At 45.2% G+C, this 23,283-nt stretch overlaps 1 protein-coding gene across 5 annotated transcripts in view; it reads left to right on the forward strand.

The window, feature by feature from the left end:
- Positions 1-23,283, forward strand: part of SMARCC1 (SWI/SNF related, matrix associated, actin dependent regulator of chromatin subfamily c member 1) — a 198,865-nt gene that overhangs the window by 16,245 nt on the left and 159,337 nt on the right. The window contains exon 1 of one of the 5 annotated variants that reach the window (XM_031663390.1): positions 2,362-2,810. The exons of 3 other annotated variants lie outside the window; for them this stretch is intronic. In XM_031663390.1, the coding sequence (XP_031519250.1) occupies positions 2,766-2,810 (45 nt within the window). In that variant the 5' untranslated portion in view covers positions 2,362-2,765. Of the gene's footprint in view, positions 1-2,361; positions 2,811-23,132; positions 23,160-23,283 lie in introns of those variants that run through there. One more of the 5 variants, XM_031663389.1, reaches the window with a different exon arrangement.

Here is a 23,283-nt window from a genome sequence, read left to right on the forward strand (position 1 = left end):
GACAAGGTTTCACCAGGTTGGCCAGGCTGGTCTTGAACACCTGACCTCAGGTGATCTGCCTGCCTCGGCCTCCCAAAGTGCTGGATTACAGGTGTGATCCACCGTGCCCAGCTAGCTGCCTGATGTTTTTTGTAACAAAAGTTTAAAGATACTTAAAAGTAAAAACTTGGAAGATTAGTATGAAGAACTTTTCTTTTCCCTTCACTCAGAATCTACAGTTGTTAACATTTTACCCATTTGCTTTATCATTATCATTTTCTGTGGGATGTGTGTTACGTATTTTATGTGTGAAAAATTTGAAAGTTCCATGTTCCTTTACAGCTAAAGTATTCATTTCCTGTTCTCTTGCATTGTGAACTGGGCTAGAATTATCAAATTAGCTATTGATTGAGGTTTTCGATAGCTTAATTCACTGTAATATAGTACATATTGATTGCACTTTATTAATTGTAACATGTAATTTAGAGTAAAATTACAGATTATATTATATAAAGTATTTTACATAATATGATTGAAATTATATTGGGATTCCTAATTAGGAAAATATGCATGTTTTCAAAAATGGTGTTTTCAGAGAGCGTTATGTGTGGGCTCTTTGACTCCTGGGAACTAAACCATTATTTAGTTCCAGATTTTAAAGTATTAGGGAGGAATGTTTTTAGGCATAAGCCGTAATTAAAAACAATTCCTGGTTTAGTGCCACTGGGACCAGATGTACTTGCCTTCCTCTCAAAATGGTGTTCAGCGTTTTCCCAGATGAAAGGAATTGATACAATCCATAATGGTATAAAACAAAATTCGTTGAGATAGATAATTAACAAAGCAAAGAATGTTTCAGTGAGACATATAAGTTATATACTTTAAAAAGTTTTTTCCCTGAGTAATCAGTATGGTATAAGAGTTCATGCTGGGCATAGTGGACACCTGTAATCTCAGCACTTTGGGAGGCTGAGGTGGTCAAAACTCTTGACCCCAGGAGTTTGAAACTAGCCTGGGCAATATAGGCCCCATCTCTACAAAGAAATACAAGAAAAATTATCTGGGTGTGGTGATGTATGCACGCTTGTAGCCCCAGCTACTTGGGAGGCTGAGGTGGGAGGATCACTTGAGCCTGGGAGACAGAGGTTGCAGTGAGCTGAGACTCTGTTTTAAAAAAAAGAGTTCACTATTTTGTTGTTGTTGTTGTCGTTGTCCAGGCTGGAGTGCAATGGTGCAATCTCGGTCACTGCAACCTCTGCCTCCTGGGTTCAGACTATTCTCCTGCCTCAGCCTCCCGAGGAGCTGAAATTACAGGCGCCCGCCACCATGCCCAGCTAATTTTTGTATTTTTAGTATAGACGGGTTTTCTCCATGTTGGCCAGGCTGGTCTTGAACTCCTTTTTTTTTTTTTTTTTTGAGATGGAGTCTCGCTCTGTCGCCCAGGCTGGAGTGCAGTGGCCGGATCTCAGCTTACTGCACGCTCTGCCTCCCGGGTTTACGCCATTCTCCTGCCTCAGCCTCCCGAGTAGCTGGGACTACAGCAGGCGCCCGCCACCTCGCCCGGCTAGTTTTTTATATTTTTTTAGTAGAGACGGGGTTTCACCGGGTTAGCCAGGATGGTCTCGATCTCCTAACCTCGTGATCCACCCATCTCAGCCTCCCAAAGTGCTGGGACAGGCCAGCCAACGCTACCGCCTTGGTCTCTGAACCTGACCTCGCAGATCCACTCACTGTCTCCCAAAGTGCTGGGATTACAGGCGTGAGCCACCATGCCCAACCGAATGCTTATTTGACTAACTACTTTAAAAATCAGAGTAGAGGCTGGGTGCGTGGCTCAGCCTGTATTCCCAGCACCCTTGGGAGGCTGGGAAGAGCAGGTCACTCTGAGGTTGGGAGTTCCAGGACCAAGCCTGACCAACAGGGAGAAACCCTGTGTCTACTAAAAAATACAAAAATTAAGCCGGATGTGGTGGTAATTGTAACTTCAGCTACTCAGGAGGCCAAGGCAGGAGAATCATTGAACCTGGGAGGCAGACGCGGGTGAGTTGATTAAGCGCCATAGTATTTCAGTCAGCAACAAGAGCTTAAATCCCATTTCCAAAAAAAAAGAAAAAAAATCAGAGTGGAACTTTTTTTTTTTTTTGAGACGGAGTCTCGCTCTGTTGCCCAGGCTGGAGTGCAGTGGCACGATCTCTGATCACTGCAACCCTGCCTCCCGGGTTCACGCCATTCTGCTGCCTCAGCCTCCCAAGTAGCTGGGACTACAGGCGCCTGGCACCACGCCCGGCTAATTTGTTTTTGTATTTTAGTAGAGACAGGGTGTCACTGTGTTAGCCAGGATGGTCTCGAACTCCTGACCTCATGATCCGCCCACCTTGGCCTCCTGAAGTGTTGGGATTACAGGAGTGAGCCACCATGCCCGGCTAGAGTGGAACTTTCTATAGTAACTTCCCAAATCATGCTGGATGTCAGACAACTGGCTCTTGTTCTATCAAATGCTGAGAGATTTAGAAAGAAAGAACCAAACACTTCATAAGGCTAAGGCTAAAGGTGTGTTGCATTAGCAAACACATGAATTGAAACAAAAAAAAATTGCTAAGATGTGGGTATAAAACAAAAAAGAAAAATATATTTTACCTTCACTACAAGTAAAGTTTCTAATTTTTCTACAAGCCCTCCAAGGCTTTAGTCTACATAATATAAACGTAATCGTAATAATAGAACTATTTTTCTCTTTTTGATACAGGGTCTCTCTCACCCTGTCACTCAGGCTGGAGTGCAGTGGTATGATCTCAACTCACTGCATCTTCGACCCGACTTTCCAGGCTCAGGTAGATCCTCCCACCTCACCCTCCTGAGTAGTTGGGACAATAGGCTTGCACCACTACACCCTGCCAATTGTTGTGGTTTTTTTTGTAGAGACAGGGTTTTGCCCTGTTGCCCAGACTGTTCTCGAACTTCTGGGCTCAGGCTGTCTTCCCGCCTTGGCCCCCCAAAGTCCTGGGTTTACAGACATGAGCCACAGTGCCCGACCTAGAGCTATTTTTTTTAATTCTGCATTTTAAAATAGATTATAAGCATCTGTGTTTAAAAAAACAAGAAAGCTACTCGGGAGGCTGAGGCAGGAGAATGGCGTAAAACCCGGGAGGCGGAGCTTGCAGTGAGCTGAGATCCGGCCACTGCACTCCAGCCTGGGTGACAGAGCGAGACTCCGTCTCAAAAAAAAAAAAAAAAAACAAGAAAGCTCTGAGAGTAAGAAATGTAGAAGGTTAAGTGAGAGTCTCAAGTAACTGGATTTTAGTTGTGTTTGGGAGATGTCCAAGATTTTGTTTTCTTTTTTACGTGACACAGCCCCAGGAGATCCTGAGCATGTGTACCTTATTCCCAAAATTGTAAACCTGTCATTGCACTTAAAAAATTAATCATTGACCCAGCGAGGTGGCTCACCATGCCTGTAATCCCAGCACTTTGGGAGGCCAAGGCGGGCAGATCACGAGGTCAAGAGATTGAGACCATCCAGGCTAACACGGTGAAACCCCATCTGTACTAAAAATGCAAAAAAATTAGCCAGGTGTGGTGGCGGGCGCCTGTAGTCCCAGCTACTCGGGAGGCTGAGGCAGGAGAATGGCGTGAACCCGGGAGGCGGAGCTTGCAGTGAGCCGAGATCGCATCACTGTGCTCCAGCCTGGGCAACAGAGCGAGACTCCGTGTCAAAAAAAAAAAAAAATTATTTAGACTGGGGGGAGTGGCTCACGGCTGTAATCCCAGCACTTTGGGAGGCTGAGGTAGGTGGATCACCTGAGGTCAGGAGTTAGAGACAAGCCTGGTTAACGTGGTGAAACCCTGTCTCTACTAAAAATACGAAAATTACCCGGGCGTGGTGGTAGGCGCCTGTAATCCCAGCTACTCGGAAGGCTGAGACAGGAGAATTGCTTGACCCCAGGAGGCGAAGGTTGCAGCGAGCCAAGATCACGCCGCTGTACTCCAGCCTGGACGACAGCAAGATTCCATCTCACAAAGAAAAAAAAAAATTTAATTTGCAACTGGAGGAAAAATGTAGAGTATTATATTCCTGAACTGATTTCACTCTGCCATTGTATGAATTTCAGAATGGAGAGACTATCTTTGGGAACATGGGACTAGGAAGGAGACCATAAGTGTTGTATGTATATTTGAAGTGAGCATTTGAGTTTGTAGCTTAGAATTCTGTCTGATGAAAGTAGAATATAAGCACCTGTTTAAGCAAAATAGTATGGGAAATGTACTTGTGGAATAATGGTTTCGTTTTTTTTTTTTTTTTTTAACAACTTCCTATTGCAAAATATATGGAAAGTAAAATACATTTTGACTTAAATAATTATAAAGAGAGCCGGCCGGGCGCGGTGGCTCAAGCCTGTAATCCCAGCACTTTGGGAGGCCGAGGCGGGCGGATCACGAGGTCAGGAGATCGAGACCATCCTGGCTAACATGGTGAAACCCCGTCTCTACTAAAAATACAAAAAACTAGCCGGGCGTGGTGGCGGGCGCCTGTAGTCCCAGCTACTCGGAGGCTGAGGCAGGAGAATGGCCTGAACCTGGGAGGCGGAGCTTGCAGTGAGCCGAGATTGCGCCACTGCACTCCAGCCTGGGTGACACAGCGCGAGACTCCGTCTCAAAAAAAAAAAAAAAAAAAAAAAAAAAAATAATAATAATAATAATTATAAAGAGAACATCCATTTAACCACAGTCCAGGTCAGAAATTGCTAACATTGCTAACAACCCTAATAAGCGTATGTATTCCTTCCCTAACCTTAAACTCCCCTTTTTCCCCACAGATAATCTTTTCCTTGCTTCTTTTTTTTTTCCTGAGATGGCATTTCACTCTTGTTGCTCAGGTTGGAGTGCAATGGTGCGATCTTGGCTCACTGCAACCTCTGCCTCCTGGGTTCAAGTGATTGTCCTGCCTCAGCCTCCCGACTAGCTGGGATTACAGGCATACGCCACCACGCCCAGCTAATTTTGCATTTTTAGTAGAGAAGGAGTTTCTCCGTGTTTTTCCGACTGGTCTTGAACTCCCGACCTCAGGTGATCCACCTGTCTCAGCCTCCCAAAGTGCTGGGATTACAGGCGTGAGCCACCGTATCCGGCCTCCTTGCTTTTCTTTATGGGTATCACTGTGTTAGCATGCATCCCTGAATAATATAGTATAGTTTTGCTTGTTTTTGAATTTTGTACTAATGAACTCATAGATATTCTTGTAACTTGGGGGCCATGTAGGAAATAATTTGCAAACATGGAGAAAACAATAGTCTAACTGAACTGCTCAGCCATATACGTGTGGATAAAACAAATTGCTGTAGAAGAGTTAAGTCTCTGAAAAATCTAGTTAGCTAGCTTCTGGCCTTCATAATTCATGTGCAAGGGCAGTGAGCCTACATGATCTAGCATGACCAGTTAGATAGAGCTCAGTAGGCTGCAAAATATGGGCTGCTATGTTGGAGACATGGACTAGTATTCCAGGCAGAGGGCATGCTGGACCAGGTGGTGGGCAAGGCTCTGGAGAGCTGTATGATCAACTTCAATGCAGGCTTGTACTCCGTATCATATGGATTCACAGGTAGATACCTGAGTTCACTGGCATTGTACTTATTTATTTGATTGATGTTTCATTTATTTATTTTTTCCCGTATTTTTACTTTTTTTCATCTTTCTCTCTCTCCCTATAATGTGTCCTCCAGCTTTGCTGAAGTATGGCTAATGTACAGTAAACAGTATATATTTAGCTGGGCACACTGGCTCATGTCTGTAATCCGGTGTACTTGGGAGACTGAAGCAGGAGGGTCACATGAGGCAAGGAGTTTGAGACCAGCTTGAGCAACATAGTGAGACCCTATTTATCAGAAAAACTAAAAATTAGTCGTGCATGGTGCTGTGTGCCTGTAGTCCCAAGTACTTGGGAGCTGACCCAGGACGATCACTTGATCCCAGGAGTTAGAGGCTGCCATGAGTTATAGTAGTACTGCTGCACTCTAGCCTGAGTGACAGAGCCAAATCCCATCAGTTTCTCTTTCTCTCTCTCTTTTTTTTTTTCTAAAGAAAAAAGCTGGGTGCAGTGGTTCATGCTTATAATCTTAGCATTTTGGGTGGCTGAGGCTAGAGGAGTCCTTGAGCCCGGGAGTTTGAGACCAGCCTGGACAACATGGTGAGACACCCTGCCTACAAAAAATTTAAAAAAATTAGCTTGGTGTGGTGGTGCATGCCTGTCATTGCAGCTGCTTGGGAGGCTGAGGTGGGAGAATCCCTTCAGCCCAGGATGTTAAGGCTGCGGTGAACTATAATCATGCCATTGCACTCCAGCCTAGGCGACAGTGAGACCCTGTTTCAGAAGAAAAACCTAACTGAAGTGTTTTGTGTTGTGAAAACATAGTGTAAACATAAAACAGAATACTGTATACATATATATTTATTTTCTTAAAAATCTCAGCTGGGCACTGTGGTTCATGCCTATCTGTAATCCCAACACTTTGGGAGGCCTAGGTGAGTGGGTCCTCTGAGCTCAAGAGTTTGAGACTAGCCTGAGCAACAATCTTGTGAAATTGAGCTTTTCTTAATATAGCTACAAAAATGGTGAAGTATAATACTGACTTATTTTAAAGCAGTTGTCAGAACTTACTGAAAAAATTATTTTGTTTTTATAATTTTTTTTTTTTTAAGAGCTGGAGTCTTGCTCTGTTGCCCAGGCTGGTCCCAAACTCCTGGGCTCAAGTGATCCTCTCGCCTTCTCCTCTGAAAGTGTTGACCCAGAAGGGCCGGGCTCATTCCTGTAATCCTAACGGTTTGGGAGGCTGAGGCAGGAGGATCGCTTGAGCCCAGGAACTTGAGACTAGCCTGGGCAACAAAGTGAGACCCTGTCTCCAAAAAAGATTAAAAAATAAAAAAAAGGAAAAGAAAGGATTATTACTTTTGAAGAAGGAGATGCATTGAGGGGACGGATACACCCATTTTAAGGGGACTATCGTTGAACATTTTCTCTTTTTTTTTTTGAGATGGAGTCTTGCCCTGTCGCCCAGGCTAAAGTGTAGTGGCGTGATCTTGGCTCACTGCAACCTCCGCCTCCTGGGTTCAAGGAATTCTCCTGCCTCAGCCTCCCGAGTAGCTGGGACTACCTGGCTAATTTTTTGTATTTTTAGTAGAGATGGAGTTTCACTGTGTTAGCCAGGATGGTCTCGATCTCCTGACCCTGTGATCTGCCCGCCTTGGCCCCCCAAAGTGCTGGAATTACAGGCATGAGCCACTGCACCCGGCCACCCCTGGCTAATTTTTATATTTTTAGTAGCGACAGGATTTCACCATGTTGGCCAGGCTGATACCAAACTCCTGACCGCAGGTGATCCGCCCGTCTCAGCCTCCCAAAGTGCTGGGAGCCACTGTGCCTAGCCTCATTCAACGTTTTCTAAATTTGTTTTCAATTGTTATGTGATTTGGTGGAATACCTGTAAATACACTGAGCAAAAAATGTTGTCATAGCCAAATGTGGTGGTGTGACTGAACTGGGTAATATATTTTGGGGTGTTTTAGATGAGTCACAGTTCATAAGCTATCTCTTTCTGACACCTTGGAATTTCTCCCCAGTATGACTGACCTCATGGCAGGAATTCTCACAAACTGGATCAGTCTGGTGTAATGGAAAGGGTGGGAGTTGGAGGACTGTCTCTTTAACAGTCTGTTTTCATTTGATTGAATAAATCATTTGGAACATGAAGTTAATAAGAAGGGGCTTACAGTTGGAGTTGGACTTTATCACTGGTTTTATAATTATTTCCTGGGGAGTACCTGTAGCATCTGAGAAGAGGGAAGTGAGGAGTAAATGCAGAGGGCTAAGAAGAATCTGTTGTCTTCAAGTTTCACTTTGAACAATTTTCCCTAATAGACCTCTTTGAGTTTCTAAAATGTTCTGTGGCAAAGAAACAAGAGAAAACAAGCTGAGCGCGGTAGCTCACGCCTGTAATCCCAGCACTTTGGGAGGCTGGGGCTGGTGGATCACCTGAAGTCAGGAGTTCTAGACCAGGCTGGCCAACCTTGTGAGATCCTGTCTCTACTAAAAATACAAAAAAATCCCAGCTGCTCAGGATGCTGAAGCGGGAGAATCGCTTGAACCCTGGAGGCAGAGGTTGCAGTGAGCCAGGATTGTGCTGCATTCCAGCCTGAGCAGCAGAGTGAGACTCTGTCTCGAGAAAAAAAAAAAAAAGAAATAGGAGAAAACTATCGAATTTGGCAAATGTTGTGATCTCTCTTACTGAACATTTTATGATCTGTATGTGAGAATGGTATTGTTTTGCCAAAATCATGCTGATTCTAGGACTTTGTGGAATGGATGAAGGAGAATGCAGAGATTAGCATATAGGTCTTGGAAGGAAGAATAAAAGGATGGATTTACGTGAAAGAAATCACCAGTCATAGTCACTTGAGTTGTCATCATCCATCAAGTCCAATCTAGCAGGGAGGGAATAGCTTGAGAGACTTGAGACTGAGGCACAGATCTCTATAGAACATGGGCTTTATCCTGGCAAATATAGTGATCAAATTTAGGAGAGTGGCTTTGATATAATACTGTTATTTACCATATAATCTATCTACACATTTCGCCAGTTATCTCAAAGATGTCCTTTATAAGATCCACACCAACACCACATATTTTATTTAGGTATGTATTTTTAGTCTTATTTAATTTGAGATTATTCAGCCTGTTTTTTTCTTTTCCTTTTTTTTTCTGAGATACTGCCTCACTCTGTCACCCAGGCTGAAGTACAGTGGTGTGGTCATAGCTCACTGCAGCCCTTACCTCCAGGGCTCAACTGATCCACCTGCCTCAGCCTCCTGAGTGGCTGGGACCACAGACACATTCCACCATGCCTGGCTTGGCTTTTCTATTCTTTTCTTTTCTAAGACAGAGTCTTGCTCTGTCACCCAGTCTGGAGTGCAGTAACACAATTTCAGCTCACTGCAGCCTCCCCTTCCCAGGTTCTTCTGTCTTAGCCTCCTGAGTAGCTGGGATTACAGGCGTGCACCACTACACCCAGCTAATTTTTGTATTTTTAGTAGAGATGGGGCTTTACCATGTTGGCTAGGCTGGTCTCGAGCTACTGACCTCAAGTGATCTGCCTGCTTTGGCCTCCCAAAGTGCTGCGATTACAGGTGTGAGCCACAACGCCTGGCCAAATTTTTTAATTTTTAATTTGATAGAGACAGGGTCTCACTGGGTTACCCAGGCTGGTTTTGAACTCTTGAACTGAAGAAGTCCTTCTGCCTTGGCCTTCCAAAGTACTGGGATTGCTGCTTTGAGCCACCATGCCCAGCTGACTGACATTTGTTTGTCATGACTTACATTTTTTTGGTGGTTGTTTTTTGAGACAGAGTATTGCTCTGTTACTCAGGCTGGAGTGCAGTAGCACGATCTTGGCTCACTGCAATCTCCACTTCCTGGGTTCAAATGATTCTCCTGCCTCAGCCTCCCCAGTAGCTGGGATTACAGGCATGTGCCACGACGCCCAGCTAATGTTTGTATTTTTAGTAGAAACTGGATTTCACCATGTTGGCCAGGCTGGTCTCCAACTCCTGACCTCAGGTAACTGCCAGCCTTGGCCTCTCAAAGTGCTGAGATTACAGGTGTGAACCACTCTCTCTGGCCCATGACTTAACATTTTTGAAGCATGCAGACAAATATTACATTTAAAAAAAAGTTTGTTTTTTTTTTTTTCTTTTGAGACAGTCTGTGTCACCCAGGCTGGAGTGCAGTGGTAGGATCTTGGCTCACTGCAATCTCTGCCTTCCGAGGTCATGTGATTCTCATGCCTCAGCCTCTAAAGTAGCTGATTAACAGGTATGCACCACCATGTCTAGCTGATACTTTGTGCTTTTGGTAGAGATGGGGTTTCACCATGTTAGCTATGCTGGTCTCGAACTCCTGGCCTCAAGTGATCCGCCCATCTTGGCCTCCCAAAGTGCTGGGATTTCAGGCATGAGCCACTATGCCCAGCCTCAAATTTTTGTGTGCTATTGCTTATAGTCGTAATTTGTTTATTCTCATTGTTGTGTACGGGCTGATAAATTTTTTCTTTTTTCTTTCTTTTTTTTTTTTTTGAGACGGAGTCTCGCTTTTGTTGCCCAGGCTGGAGTGCAATGGTGTGATCTTAGCTCACTGCAACCTCCACCTTCCGAGTTCAGGCGATTCTCCCGCGTCAGCCTCCCAAGTAGCTGGGATTACAAGCACCCGCCAGCACACCCGGCTGATTTTTTTGTATTTTTAGTAGAGAGGAGGTTTCACCATGTTGGCCAGACTGGTCTTGAACTCCTGATCTTAGGTGGTCCGCCTGTCATGGCCTCCCAAAGTTCTGGGATTACAGGCGTGAGCCACCACGCCCAGCTAAATTTTTTCTTAAAGGGACAGAGTGTGCCGCATGCTGTGGCTCACTCCCATAATCCCAGCATTTTGGGAGGCCGAGGTGGGTGGATCACTTGAGTCCAGGAGTTCAAGACCAGCCTGGATAACGTGGCAAAAGCTGGTCTCTACAAAAAATACCAAAATTAGCTGGTCATTTGGGAGGGCCCTCCCTGTAGTCCCAGCTATCTGGGAGGCTGAGGTGGGAGGATTGCTTGAGCTAGGTGGCGAAGGTTGTAGTGAGCTGAGATTGCACCACTGCACTCCAGCCTGTGCGACAGAGTGGCACCCTATTTCTCCTTTTTTTTTTTTGAGTCAGAGTTTCGCTCTTGTTGCCCAGGCTGGAGTGTAATGGTGCGATCTTGGCTCACTGCAACCTCCACCTCCTGGGTTCAAGCGATTCTCCTGCCTCAGCCTCCTGAGTAGCTGGGATTACAGGCATGCGCTACCACACCTGGCTAATTTTGTATTTATAGTAGAGAAGGGGTTTCACCATGTCAGCCAGGCTGGTCTCAAACTCCTGACCTCGAGTGATCCATCCGCCTCGGCCTTGCAAAGTGTAGGATTACAGGCGTGAGCCACCGTGCCCAGCCAACACCCTGTTTCTAAATAAATAAATGAATTAATTTAAAAAAGGGACAGATAGTAAATATTTTAGATAGTAAATGTTTTAGGCCTATAGGCTGTGTGGACTCTGTCACAGCTGCTCAATGTAGTATGAAAGCAGCTATATACAATACATACATGAGTATATATACATAATGAGTATGGGTGTGTACTGGTAAAACTTTAATTTTTATTTTTTGAGATGGTACCGTGTTGTGTTACCTGGTTGGAGTGGTGTCCCAAATGAACACAGCTCACTGCAACCTCGACCTCTAGGGCTTAAGCAATCTTCTTGTCTTAACCTAGGCATATACTACCACGTGTGGCCATTTTATTTTGGAAGGCTGAAGTGGGAAGATTGCTTGAGCCCAGGAGTTCAAGACCAGCCTGGGTTAGATAGTGAGACCACATCTCTACAGAATATTAAAATATTAGTGTTAGCATGGTGGCAAACTCCTGTGGTTGGAGCTACTTAGGAGTCTGAGGTGGGAGGATCACTTGAGCCCAGGAGTTGGAGGCTGCAGTGAGTAGTGATCATTCCATTGCAGTCCAGCCTGGGTGACACAGTGAGACCCTTGTTATTTTTCGATAGCTGTTTCATGATTTGCTAACAGTTGCTGTATAGTATTCTGTTGTGGGAATATACCACAATTTTTTTAATTCATTCTGTCATTGATAGGCTTTTGGGGTAATTTGCAGCTTAGAGCTATTATAAATAGTGCTGCTGTGAATATTTTTCTATATTTCTTTTGCTCAACATAGATGTTTCTTTTGGTTATGTTCTTGAGAGTTTACTTGCTATGTTATAGGTTGGTCAGCTTTTTTTTTTTTTTTTTTTTTTTTTTTGAGATGGAGTCTCGCTCTGTCGCCCGGGCTGGAGTGCAGTGGCCGGATCTCAGCTCACTGCAAGCTCCGCCTCCCGGGTTCACGCCATTCTCCTGCCTCAGCCTCCCGAGTAGCTGGGACTACAGGCGCCCGCCACCTCGCCCGGCTAGTTTTTTGTATTTTTTAGTAGAGATGGGGTTTCACGGTGTTCGCCAGGATGGTCTCGATCTCCTGACCTCGTGATCCGCCCATCTCGGCCTCCCAAAGTGCTGGGATTACAGGCTTGAGCCACCGCGCCCGGCCAGGTTGGTCAGCTTTAGCAGATGTTGCTAAACAGTTTTCCACAGCGGTTCTACTGATTTATATTCCCACAAACAGTGTATGAGCATTCTGATTTTCTTTTCTTTTTTTTTTTTTTTGAGATGGAGTCTCGCTGTGTCGCCCAGAGTGGAGTGCAGTGGTAGGATCTCGGCTTACTGCAAACTCCGCCTCCAGGGTTCATGCCATTCTCCTGCCTTAGCCTCCCGAGTAGCTGGGACTATAGGTACATGGTGCCACGCCCGGCTAAGTTTTTGTATTTTTAGTAGAGATGGGGGTTCACCAGTTTCATGTGTTAGCCAGGATGGTCTTGATCTCCTGACCTTGTGATCCGCCTGCCTCGGCCTCCCACAGTGCAGAGATTACAGGCATGAGCCACCACGCCCAGCTGAGCATTCTAATTTTCTACTTTCTCACCAACCCTTGGAATCTTTTTGTTTTGTTTTTTTTTGTTTTTTGTTTTTTGTTTTTTTTGTTTTTGAGACGGAGTCTCGCTCTGTCGCCCAGGCTGGAGTGCAGTGGCCGGATCTCAGCTCACTGCAAGCTCCGCCTCCCGGGTTTACACCATTCTCCTGTCTCAGCCTCCCGAGTAGCGCTGGGACTGCAGGCGCCTGCCACCTCACCCGGCTAGTTTTTTGTATTTTTCAGTAGAGACAGGGTTTCACTGTGTTAGCCAGGATGGTCTCGATCTCCTGACCTCGTGATCTGCCCGCCTCGGCCTCCCAAATGTGGTTATAATGCATTATTTTCTAGTTGCTAATAATTAATGTGAGCAACTTTGATTTATTGACCACTTGTCTATCCTTTCTTGAGAAGTACCTGTTTGCCTGTTTAAAAATTTGCACATTGGTCTTTCTCTCTTTTTCTTTTTTTCTTTTTTGAAACGGGGTCTGGCCTAATGACCCAGGCTGGAGTACATTGGCTTGATCATAGCTAACTGCGGCCTCAGACTCCTGGGCTCAGAGGATCTTCCCACCTTAGCCTCTCGAGTAGCTGGGACTACCAGTGTGCACCACCACACCTGGATAATTTTTTCTGTTTTTTTGTGGAGACAGTCTCACCTTGTTTCCTAGGCTGATCTCAAACTCCTGGGCTCAAGCGATTCTCCCAGTTCAGTGTTCCAAAGTGCTGGGATTACAGGCGTGAGCCACCATACCTGGCTGAATTTTTCTTAGGTATTCTGGATATGGTTCATTGGTCAGAAATATTTATTACAGGTCTCTTCTCCCGCTTAATAGTTTACGTTTTTACTCTCATAATGATGTCCTTTGATGACCAGAGGTTTGTAATTGTAATATACAGCAGGAAACGGTAAACTTTTTCTGTAAAATGCCGGATATTTTGGGCTTTTTGGGTCATGTGGTTTGTGATGCAAGTACTCACTTTTGCTGCTATTGTGTGAAAGTAGCCACAAAAAAATAGATGAATGAGTGTGAATTTGCTTTCGTTAAACTTTATCTGCGAAAACAAGAGTGGACTGCATTTGATCAGTGGACCATCATTTTCCGTTTCCTGGTACAGAACAATTTAGGAAAATTTTTCTGTATTGTTAATACTTTTTGTGTTCTTATAGAAATCTTTGCTTTTTTTTTTGAGACGGAGTTTCGCTCTTGTTGCCCAGGCTGGAGTGCAATGGCACGATCTCAGCTCGTTGCAACCTTCGCCTCCCGGATTCAAGCGATTCTCCTGCCTCAGCCTATTGTAGCTGGAATTACAGGCATGCACCACCACGCCTGGCTGATTTTGTATTTTTAATAGAGACGGGGTTTCTCCATGTTGGTCAGGCTGATCTCGAACTCCTGACCTCAAGTGATCTGCCTGCCTTGGCCTCTCAAAGTGGTAGGATTACAGGCATGAGCCACCGCGCCCGGCCAGAAATCTTTGCCTTTTGTAAAGTCATGTATATATTCTATTGTATTTTCTTCCAGAAGCTTTATTTTTTATTTATTTATTATAATTTGTCTTATCTTTTTTTTTTTTTTTTTGAGACGGAGTCTCACTGTGTCTCCCAGGCTGGAGTGCAGTGGCGTGATCTTGGCTCACTGCAAGCTCCGCCTGCTGGGTTCACACCATTCTCCCGCCTCAGCCTCCCAAGTAGCTGGGACTACAGGTGCCCGCCACCTCGCCCGGCTAGTTTTTTGTATTTTTAGTAGAGACGGGGTTTCACCATGTTAGCCAGGATAGTCTCGATCTCCTGACCTCGTGATCCACCCGCCTCGGCCTCCCAAAGTGCTGGGATTACAGGCTTGAGCCACCGCGCCCGGCTATAATTTTTTTGAGATGGAGTCTTGCCCAGTCGCCCAGGCTGGAAAATGGCGCGATCTCAGCTCACTGCAACCTATGCCTCCTGGGTTCAAATGATTCTGCTGCCTCAGCCTCCCGAGTCACTGGGTTTTCAGACGCCTGCCACCACGCCCAGCTTTTTTTTTTTTTTTTTTTTTTTAAGATGGATTCTGGCTCTGTCACCCAGGCTGGAGTGCAGTGGCACCATCTCGGCTCATCGCAACCTCTGCCTCCTGGGTTCAAGCGAGTCCCTTGCCTCAGCCTTCAGAGTAGCTGGGATTACAGGTGCCTGCCACCACGCCTGGCTAATTTCTGTATTTTTAGTAGAGACAGAGTTCACCATGTTGGTCAGGCTGGTCTCAAACTCCTGACCTTGCGATCCACTTGCCTCAGCCTCCCAGAGTGCTGGGATTACAGGCATGAGCCACTGCTCCTGGCCTATTTTTTTTTTTTGAGACAGAGTCTCGCTCTGTTGCCCAGGCTGGAGTGCAGTGGTGCGATCTCAGCTCACTGGAAGCTCCACCTCCCGGGTTCACGCCATTCTCCTGCCTCAGCCTCCTGAGTAGCTAGGACTATAGGCGCCTGCCACCACGCCCGGCTAAGTTTTTGTATTTTTAGTAGAGATGGGGTTTCACCGTGTTAGCCAGGATGGTCTTGATCTCCTGACCTCATGATCCACCCGCCTTGGCCTCCCGAAGTGCTGGGATTACAGGTGTGAGCCACCGCACCCCACTGATTTTTTGTATTTTTAGTAGAGACGGAGTTTAACCACATTGGCTAGGGTGGTCTGAAACTCCTGATCCCGTCATCTGCCCGCATTGACCTCCCAAAGTGCTGGGATTGCAGGCATGAGGCACCGCGCCTGGCCTATCTTACATTTTAATGTAATTAAAATTTACATGATAATTTTTTTTAAAAAGTGCAATTTTTTAAAAAAAAATTGCACTTTTTATTTAATTAATTTAGTTTTTGAGGCAGACTCTCACTCAGACTGGAGTGCAGTGGTGCGATCTTGGCTGACTGCAACCTCCACCATCTGGGTTCAACGAGTTCTCCTGCCTCAGCCTCCGGAGTAGCTGGGATTACAGACATGTATAACCGTGCCCAGCTAATTTGTATTTATTTATTTATTTATTTTTGAGACAGAGTCTTGCTCCGTCATCCAGGCTGGAGTGCAGTGGCACAGTCTCGGCTCACTACAGCCTCTGCCTCCTGGGTTCAAGCTATTCTCCTGTCTCAGCTTACCATATAAGTGCCTGCCACCGTGCCTGGCTAATTTTTCTATTTTTCTATTTTTCTATTTTTATTTTTATTTTTATTTTTTGAGACGGAGTCTCGCTCTGCCGCCCAGGCTGGAGTGCAGTGGCCGGATCTCAGCTCACTGCAAGCTCCGCCTCCCGGGTTCACGCCATTCTCCTGCCTCAGCCTCCCGAGTAGCTGGGACTACAGGCGCCCGCCACCTCGCCCGGCTAGTTTTTTTTTTTGTATTTTTTAGTAGAGACAGGGTTTCACCGTGTTAGCCAGGATGGTCTCAATCTCCTGACCTCGTGATCCGCCCGTCTCGGCCTCCCAAAGTGCTGGGATTACAGGCTTGAGCCACCGCGCCCGGCCATTTTTCTATTTTTAATAGAGATGGGGTTTCACCATGTTGGCTAGGCTAGGCTGATCTTCAACTCTTGACCTACAGTGGTCTGCTTGTCTTGGCCTCCCAAAGTTCTGGCATTATAGGCATGGGGCACTGTGCCTAGCCTAGGGTTGTATTTTTTACCTTGCGTGATTGCCACTTTGACGTTTAGTTGTTTCTTTTTTTTCCTCCCTTTGAGATGCTTTCTTTCTAGGAATTCAGCTGCTCATTTAAAATAATGTCTGTTACATTTACCCAATATTTCTACATGTTAGTGGTAGTGTGTAATAGTTGTTTAGTCTACAATATTGCTGGAACCAGCAACACTTTTTTCACTTGTAAAATGGGTGTAAAAGAGCAAAGTTCAGGCCAGGGGCCATGGCTCATGCCTGTAATCTTAACACTTCGGGAGGCCGAGGCGGGTGAATCACGACGTCAAGAGATCGAGACCATCCTGACCAACATGGTGAAACCCCGTCTCTGCTAAAAATACAAAAATTAGCTGGGTGTGGTGGCGTGCGCCTGCAGTCCCAGCTGCTCAGGAGGCTGAGGCAGGAGAATTGCTTGAACCTGGGAGGCGGAGGTTGCAGCGAGCTGAGATTGCACCAGTGCACTCCAGTCTGGCGACAGAGCAAGACTCCGTGTCATAAAAAAAAAGGTAAAGTTCGTGTGATTGTTGTGACAAGTAAATGAGGAAATAAGTCAAAAGTGCTTCATGGTAAATTCTCAGTGATTGGTATCAGTGCTAGTACTTTTTGTTGTCTCCAAGACTGTTACAGTAGCAATGACCTATCATTAGAGGTGCTGATAATAATACAATTTCCAAATAAGTTTAATAGATAAGTAAATGTATGGAATTTTTGATGTATGTCATTTTACTTTGTGAGGTATAAGAATTCTGGAATTTAAATGATGTGTTTTTTTTTCTCTCGACCGTTTTCAAGGTGTGAGGATGACTTTGTGATTTCCTGTGAACCCTCTTGGTTTTTTGGACACATTCTCTGCTTATTTACTACTTCACATCCCTTTTCTGGCACATTTATTGACTGGTAGACCTAAACGTAGTGTTATAAATGTGTACACTCCTTTCATAGAAACACACGTTTCTTTTTACCAGTTGTTAGCACTACTTTGTCTTTTTTTTTTTTTAAATTTTTTTTTTGAGATGGAGTTTTGCTCTTGTTGCCCAGACTGGAGTGCAGTGGTGCAATCTTGGCTCACTGCAACCTCCACCTCCCGGGTTCAAGCGATTGTCCTGCCTCAGCCTCCCGAGTAGCTGGGATTACAGGCGCGCATCACCATGCCTGGTTGGTTAATTTTTTGTATTTTTATAAGAGATGGGGTTTCACTATGGCCAGGCTGGTCTTGAACTCCTGACCTCAGGTGGTCTGCCCCCCCCCGCCGCCCCCCCGGCCTCCCAGAGTGCTCAGTTTACAGGTGTGAGCCATCGCACCCAGCCTACTTTGTCTTTTATGAATAAATAAAGAAATAAGGGTTAATAGCACAAATTATTGTAGTAGATTTATCTTTTCTTTTTATTTTTTATTTTGGAGATGGAGTCTTGCTCTATTGCCCAGGCTGGAGTGCAGTGGCGTGTTCTTGGCTCACTGCAACCTCCACCTCCTGGGTTCAAGTGATTCTCTCGCCTCAGCCTCCCGAGTACCTGGGACTACAGGTGTGTGCCACCACGTCCAACTAATTTTTGTATTTTTAGTAGAGATGGGGTTTTACCGTGTTGGCCAGGATGGTCTCAAACTCACCTCATGACCCGCCCGCCTCGGACTCCCAAAGTGTTGGGATTACAGGCGTGAGCCACCGTGCCTGGCCTAGATTTATCTTTTCTAAGTTTCTTTTTTTTTTTTTTTTTTTGAGACGGAGTCTTGCTTTGTTGCCCAGGTTGGAGTGCAGTGGCCGGATCTCAGCTCACTGCAAGCTCCGCCTCCCGGGTTTACGCCATTCTCCTGCCTCAGCCTCCCGAGTAGCTGGGACTACAGGCGCCCGCCACCTCACCCGGCTAGTTTTTTGTATTTTTTAGTAGAGAGGGGGTTTCACCGTGTTAGCCAGGATGGTCTCGATCTCCTGACCTCGTGATCCGCCCGTCTCGGCCTCCCAAAGTGCTGGGATTACACGCGTGAGCCACCGCGCTTGGCCTATCTTTTCTAGGTTTCATTAAGCTCAGCAAGATGTTAGGTGGGCTACGAATAAGTAGGATGAGACCACTTACATATATCCAGAATAAGATCAGATTAAATTTCCAATAGAGTCAGCCAGGGATAGAATTGTTTATTAAAAGCAATTGGGTCACACAGTTGAGAGTAGAGGCAGCCTGTTAGAGATGACTTTGACCCCCAGAGTCTCTAATTAGAGTGTTCAGCTGTTGAGATACTCATGTAAGGCATCATTTTGCTAGCTCTGGAAATTTCAGTTTTTGCTACTTTTTTTATGTTTGTTTTTTTCAGACAGGACTATGATCATGGTTTGCTGCAGCTAGCCCTAGGCTCAGCTAGCCCTTCTGACTCAGCCTATTGGGTAGCTGGGAGGTGCATCCTACCATGCCCGGCTAAGTTTATTTTAATTATTTTCTAGAGACAGGGTTTTGCTCTGTTATGTTGCTCAGGCTGTTCTTGTACTCCTGGCCTCAGGTGATCCTCCTGTCTTGGCCTCTCAACATGTTAGAATTACAGGTGTGAGTCACTGCATCCGGCTACCTTTTTATTCTTTAGATTTTCCGATACGAATTAACAAGTATTTACTCTAACATCCTGTGCTTTTCATTTAGGAAATGTTTAAGAACCATACTCACTATGAATTACGGCAGGGCCTCTTCAGCATTGGGGTTTATAGGATGGTGCTGGAATGGGAGATACAGTCAAGGTGCAGTGAATGTCTCTAAGAAGTTTCTTGTCCCCATCTTCAACTTTCCATTACCTGACTTTGGTTTCTCATGTTTTCATTTGGGTGATTGTGCTACTGAGCTTTTATGAGCCAATCCCAAGTCCATTTCTATCCCAAATCCATTTGTGTGCAAGCCGTAAGAATCCTTGATATATGGATAGACCTTGCCCCGCCAGTATCATTTTATTCTGCCTGTAGAGGTTTTTTTTTTTGTTGTTGTTGTTGTTGTTGTTTTTGAGATGGAATCTTGCTCTGTCACCCAGGCTGGAGTACAGAGGTACAATCTTGGTTCACTGCAACCTCTGCCTCCCGGGTTCACAAGTGATTCTCCTGCCTCAGCCTCCTGAGTAGCTGGGATTACAGGTGTGTGCCACCACGTCCTGCGAATTTGTGTTTTTAGTAGTAATGGAGTTTCACCATGTTGGTTAGGCTTGTCTTGAACTCCTGACCTCGTGATCTGCCCTCCTCGGCCTCCCAAAGTGCTGGGATTCTAGGTGTAGCTACTGCGCCCGACTGAGGTTTTTATCTTGTTGAACTTCGTTGTTGGAACTAATACCTTTGATAGGTTCGTGAGTTCTGTCTATTCCTTTTTATTTTTATTTTTAAATAATATAGACAAGGTCTCCCTATGTTACCCAGGTGGGTCTTGAACTCCTGGGCTCAAGAAATCTTCCTACTGTGGCCTCCCAAAGTGCTGGAATTACACTGCTTTTATGTATATTTTACCATTGGAAAATTGAATGTCAGTTTTCTTTTTTTTTTTTTTTTTGAGACGGAGTCTTGTTCTGTTGCCCAAGCTGGAGTGCAATGGTGTGATCTCAGCTCACTGCAACCTCCGTCTCCTGGGTTCAAGCGATTCTTCTGTCTCAGCCTCCAAAGTAGCTGGGATTACAGGCGTCTGCCGCCACACCCAGCTAATTTGTGTATTTTTAGTAAAGATGGAGTTTCACCATATTGGCCAGGCTGGTCTTGAACTCCTGACCTCATGATCAGCCTGCCTTGGCCTCCCAAAGTGTTGGGATTATAGGCATGAACCACCATGCCTGGCCATCTGTTTTCTACTTCATTCTCAGCATCTGCCCCTGTAGTGGTTGAATAAAAGTTACTTTGTTAGCCTGGCACGGTGGCTCACGCTGTTAATCCCAGCACTTTGGGAGGCTGAGGTGGGTGGATCACCTAAGGTCAGGAATTCAAGACCAGCGTGGCCAACCTGGTGAAACCCTATCTCTACTAAAAATACAAAAATAAGCCTGGTGTGGTGGCATGTGTCTGTAATCCCAGCTGCTCAGGAGACTGAGGCAGGACAATCACTTGAACCTGGGAGGCGGAGGTTGTAATGAGCCCAGATTGCGCCACTGCACTCCAGCCTGGTGACAAGAGCGAGACTCAGTCTCAAAAAAAAAGTTTGTCTTAAGTGTATATTTGGTAATGATTTCATTTTTCAAATTTAATATCTGTTGAGAAATTGACCTTAAATTATTTATACAGGTGTTTTATTGTTATGGCCTGCTCAGTATATATTTCTGAGTAGCATGGATCTCTAATTTTAAGTGGTGTCAATATAGTTGAACTATTGAGAAAATTCAGATTACCTATGTTATCAGGTGACACATTGCTGAATGTCGGTGATAGATTTGAATAAGCACTGTTCCTGTCCACAAGGAGTTCATATCCCACATAAAATATGTAAATCAGTCATGTCAGTATTATGCTGAGGTGCAATAGTGATTACAGGCATGGTTTGAGGAGAACATTTTAGATCAATCTGAGGATTAAGGGAAGGCTTTCTGTAGGAGAAGTAAGTCTCATTCTACTGTAGTAGATACCCACCTATTACATTAGTCTATTTATTTATTTATTTATTTATTTTTTGAGATGGAGTCTTGTTCTGTCGCTAGGCTGGAGTGCCCTGGCGCGATCTTGGCTCACTTCATCCTCTGGCTTTCGGGTTCAGGCGATTCTTCTGCCTCAGCCTCCCAAGGAGCTGGGACTACAGGCGTGTGCCACCATGCCCAGCTAATTTTTGTATTTTTAGTAGAGATGTGGTTTCACCATGTTGGCCAGGATGGTCTTGATCTCTTGACCTCGTGATCCGCCTGCCTAGGCCTCCCAAAGTGTTAGGATTATTCACGTGAGCCACCATGCCCAGCCTACATTAGTCTATTTTGAGATGTCAGCACTACAGGATTTTCAAAGATAAAATGTTACCAGTGGATAAGAATTGCACCCAAATGTACTTTTTTTTTTTTTTTTTGAGATGAAGTCTTGCTCTGTTGCCTAGACTGGAGTGCAGTGGCATGATCTTGGCTCACTGCAACCTCCACCTCCTTCCGCCATTCTCCTGCCTCAGCCTCCCGAGTAGCTGGGACTACAGGCACCCTCCACCACACCTGGCTAATTTTTTATATTTTTAGTAGAGACGGGCTTTCACCATGCTAGACAGAATGGTCTCGATCTCCTGACCTTGTGATCCGCCCGCCTCGGCCTCCCAGAGTGCTGGGATTACAGGTGTGAGCCACTGCGCCTGGCCTTTTTTTTTTTTTTTTTTTTTTTAAGGACATTATAATGTAGCATTTGGGATGTATTGGGTATAGAGTTGGCCAAAATAGTAGGAGATCAGAAAAGCTGCATATTTAAAAAGCACAGAATAACCAGATTGACTTGGAGAGTGTATCAGCTTAATTTGGAAAAACTCTAAGGGATCTTAATGATTCTTCTTAATTTTTTTTTTTTTTTTTTTTTTTTTTTTAGGCTGGTTTGTTTTTTTTTTTTTTTTGGTGTTGTGGTTGGCATTCGGCTCACCGCAACCTCTGCCTCCCGGGTTCAATCACTTCTTCTGCCTCAGCCTCCCTGGTAGCTGGGATTACAGGCGCCACCATGCCTGGCCAATGTTTTGTGTTTTTATTAGAGATGGGGTTTCTCCCTGTTTGTCAGGCTGGTCTCGAACTCTCAACCTTAGGTGATCCGCCCGCCTCAGCCTCCCAAAGTGCTCGGATTACAGGTGTGAGCCACAGCGCCTGGCCTTAATTTTTGTGTTTTTAGTAGAGACTGGGTTTCACCATGTTGGCCAGGCTGGTCTTAAACTCTTGACCTCAAGTGATCCACCTGCCTCATCCTCCCAAAGTGCTGGGATTATAGGCTTGAGCCACTGTGCCCAGCTGATTGTTAATTTTATTTGCCTGCCCCTCCCTCTGTCCCTCTCCCCGCCACCTCTCTGTCTCTCTGTCGCGTTCTCTCTCTCTCTCTCTCTCTCTCCCTGTGTGTGTATGTGTGTAATTATTTGGTTAAAGGGTCTCACTTTGTCATCCAGGCTGAAGTGCAGTGGTGTGGTCACAGCTCACTGTAACCTCGACTTCCCAGGCTCAAGCAACCCATTTACCTCAGCCTCCTGAGTTGCTGGGGCCACAGGCATGTGCCGTCACACATGGTTCATTTTTGTTTTATAATTTATTTTATTTTATAGATGAGGTTTCGCTATGTTGCACAGGATGGTCTTGAACTACTGGTCTCGTGATCCTGCCTCGTTGGCCTCCCAAAGTGCGGGTTTTATAGGCCTGAGCCACTGTACCTGGCCTATTTATTTTTTAAAATTTTATTTATATTTAATTATGTTCTAATATCTATGACAAAATATGCCATTTTAATGATTTTCATTTGTTTTTTGAGATAGGGTCTCACTCTATTACAGTGGTGTGACGTCAGCTCACTTCAACCTCCGCCTCCCAGGTTCAAGTGATTTTCTCACATCAGCCTTCCAAGTAGCTGGGACTACAGGCGCGTGCCACCTCGCCCTGCTAATTTTTGTATTTTTTGGTAGAGATGGGATTTCACCATGTTGGCCACTCTTGTCCCGAACTTCTGACATCAAGTGATCGATCTAAGGGATCTTAATGATTCTTCTTAATTTTTTTTGAGACGGAGTTTTGCTCTTGTTGCCCAGGCTGGAGTGCAATGGCATGATCTCAGCTCACTGCAACCTCTGCCTCCCTTGCTTAAGTGATTCTCCCACCTCAGCCTCCCAACTCGACCTCCCAAAGTGCTGGGATTACAGGATACTTTTTATTTTTTATTTATTACTTTTTTTTTTTTTAACAGAGATGGGGTCTCACTATGTTGTCCAGGTTGGTCTTCTACTCTTGGGCTCAAGTGATCCTCCTGCCTCAGCCTCCCAAAGGTTTGGGATTATGGGATGGAGAAACTATGCTCACTTCTGTATGTATTAAACAATGACTTCCATTCCTTGTCCCTCTTTCCTTGGCAACCACCATTCTGCTTTTTGTCTCTTTTTTAAATGTTTGATACCATGTGGTTCTTTGTAGTATATTATTTTGTAGTA

This window comes from Papio anubis, chromosome 2 (genome assembly GCF_008728515.1).
Source record: "Papio anubis isolate 15944 chromosome 2, Panubis1.0, whole genome shotgun sequence".
NCBI lineage: Eukaryota > Metazoa > Chordata > Mammalia > Primates > Cercopithecidae > Papio > Papio anubis.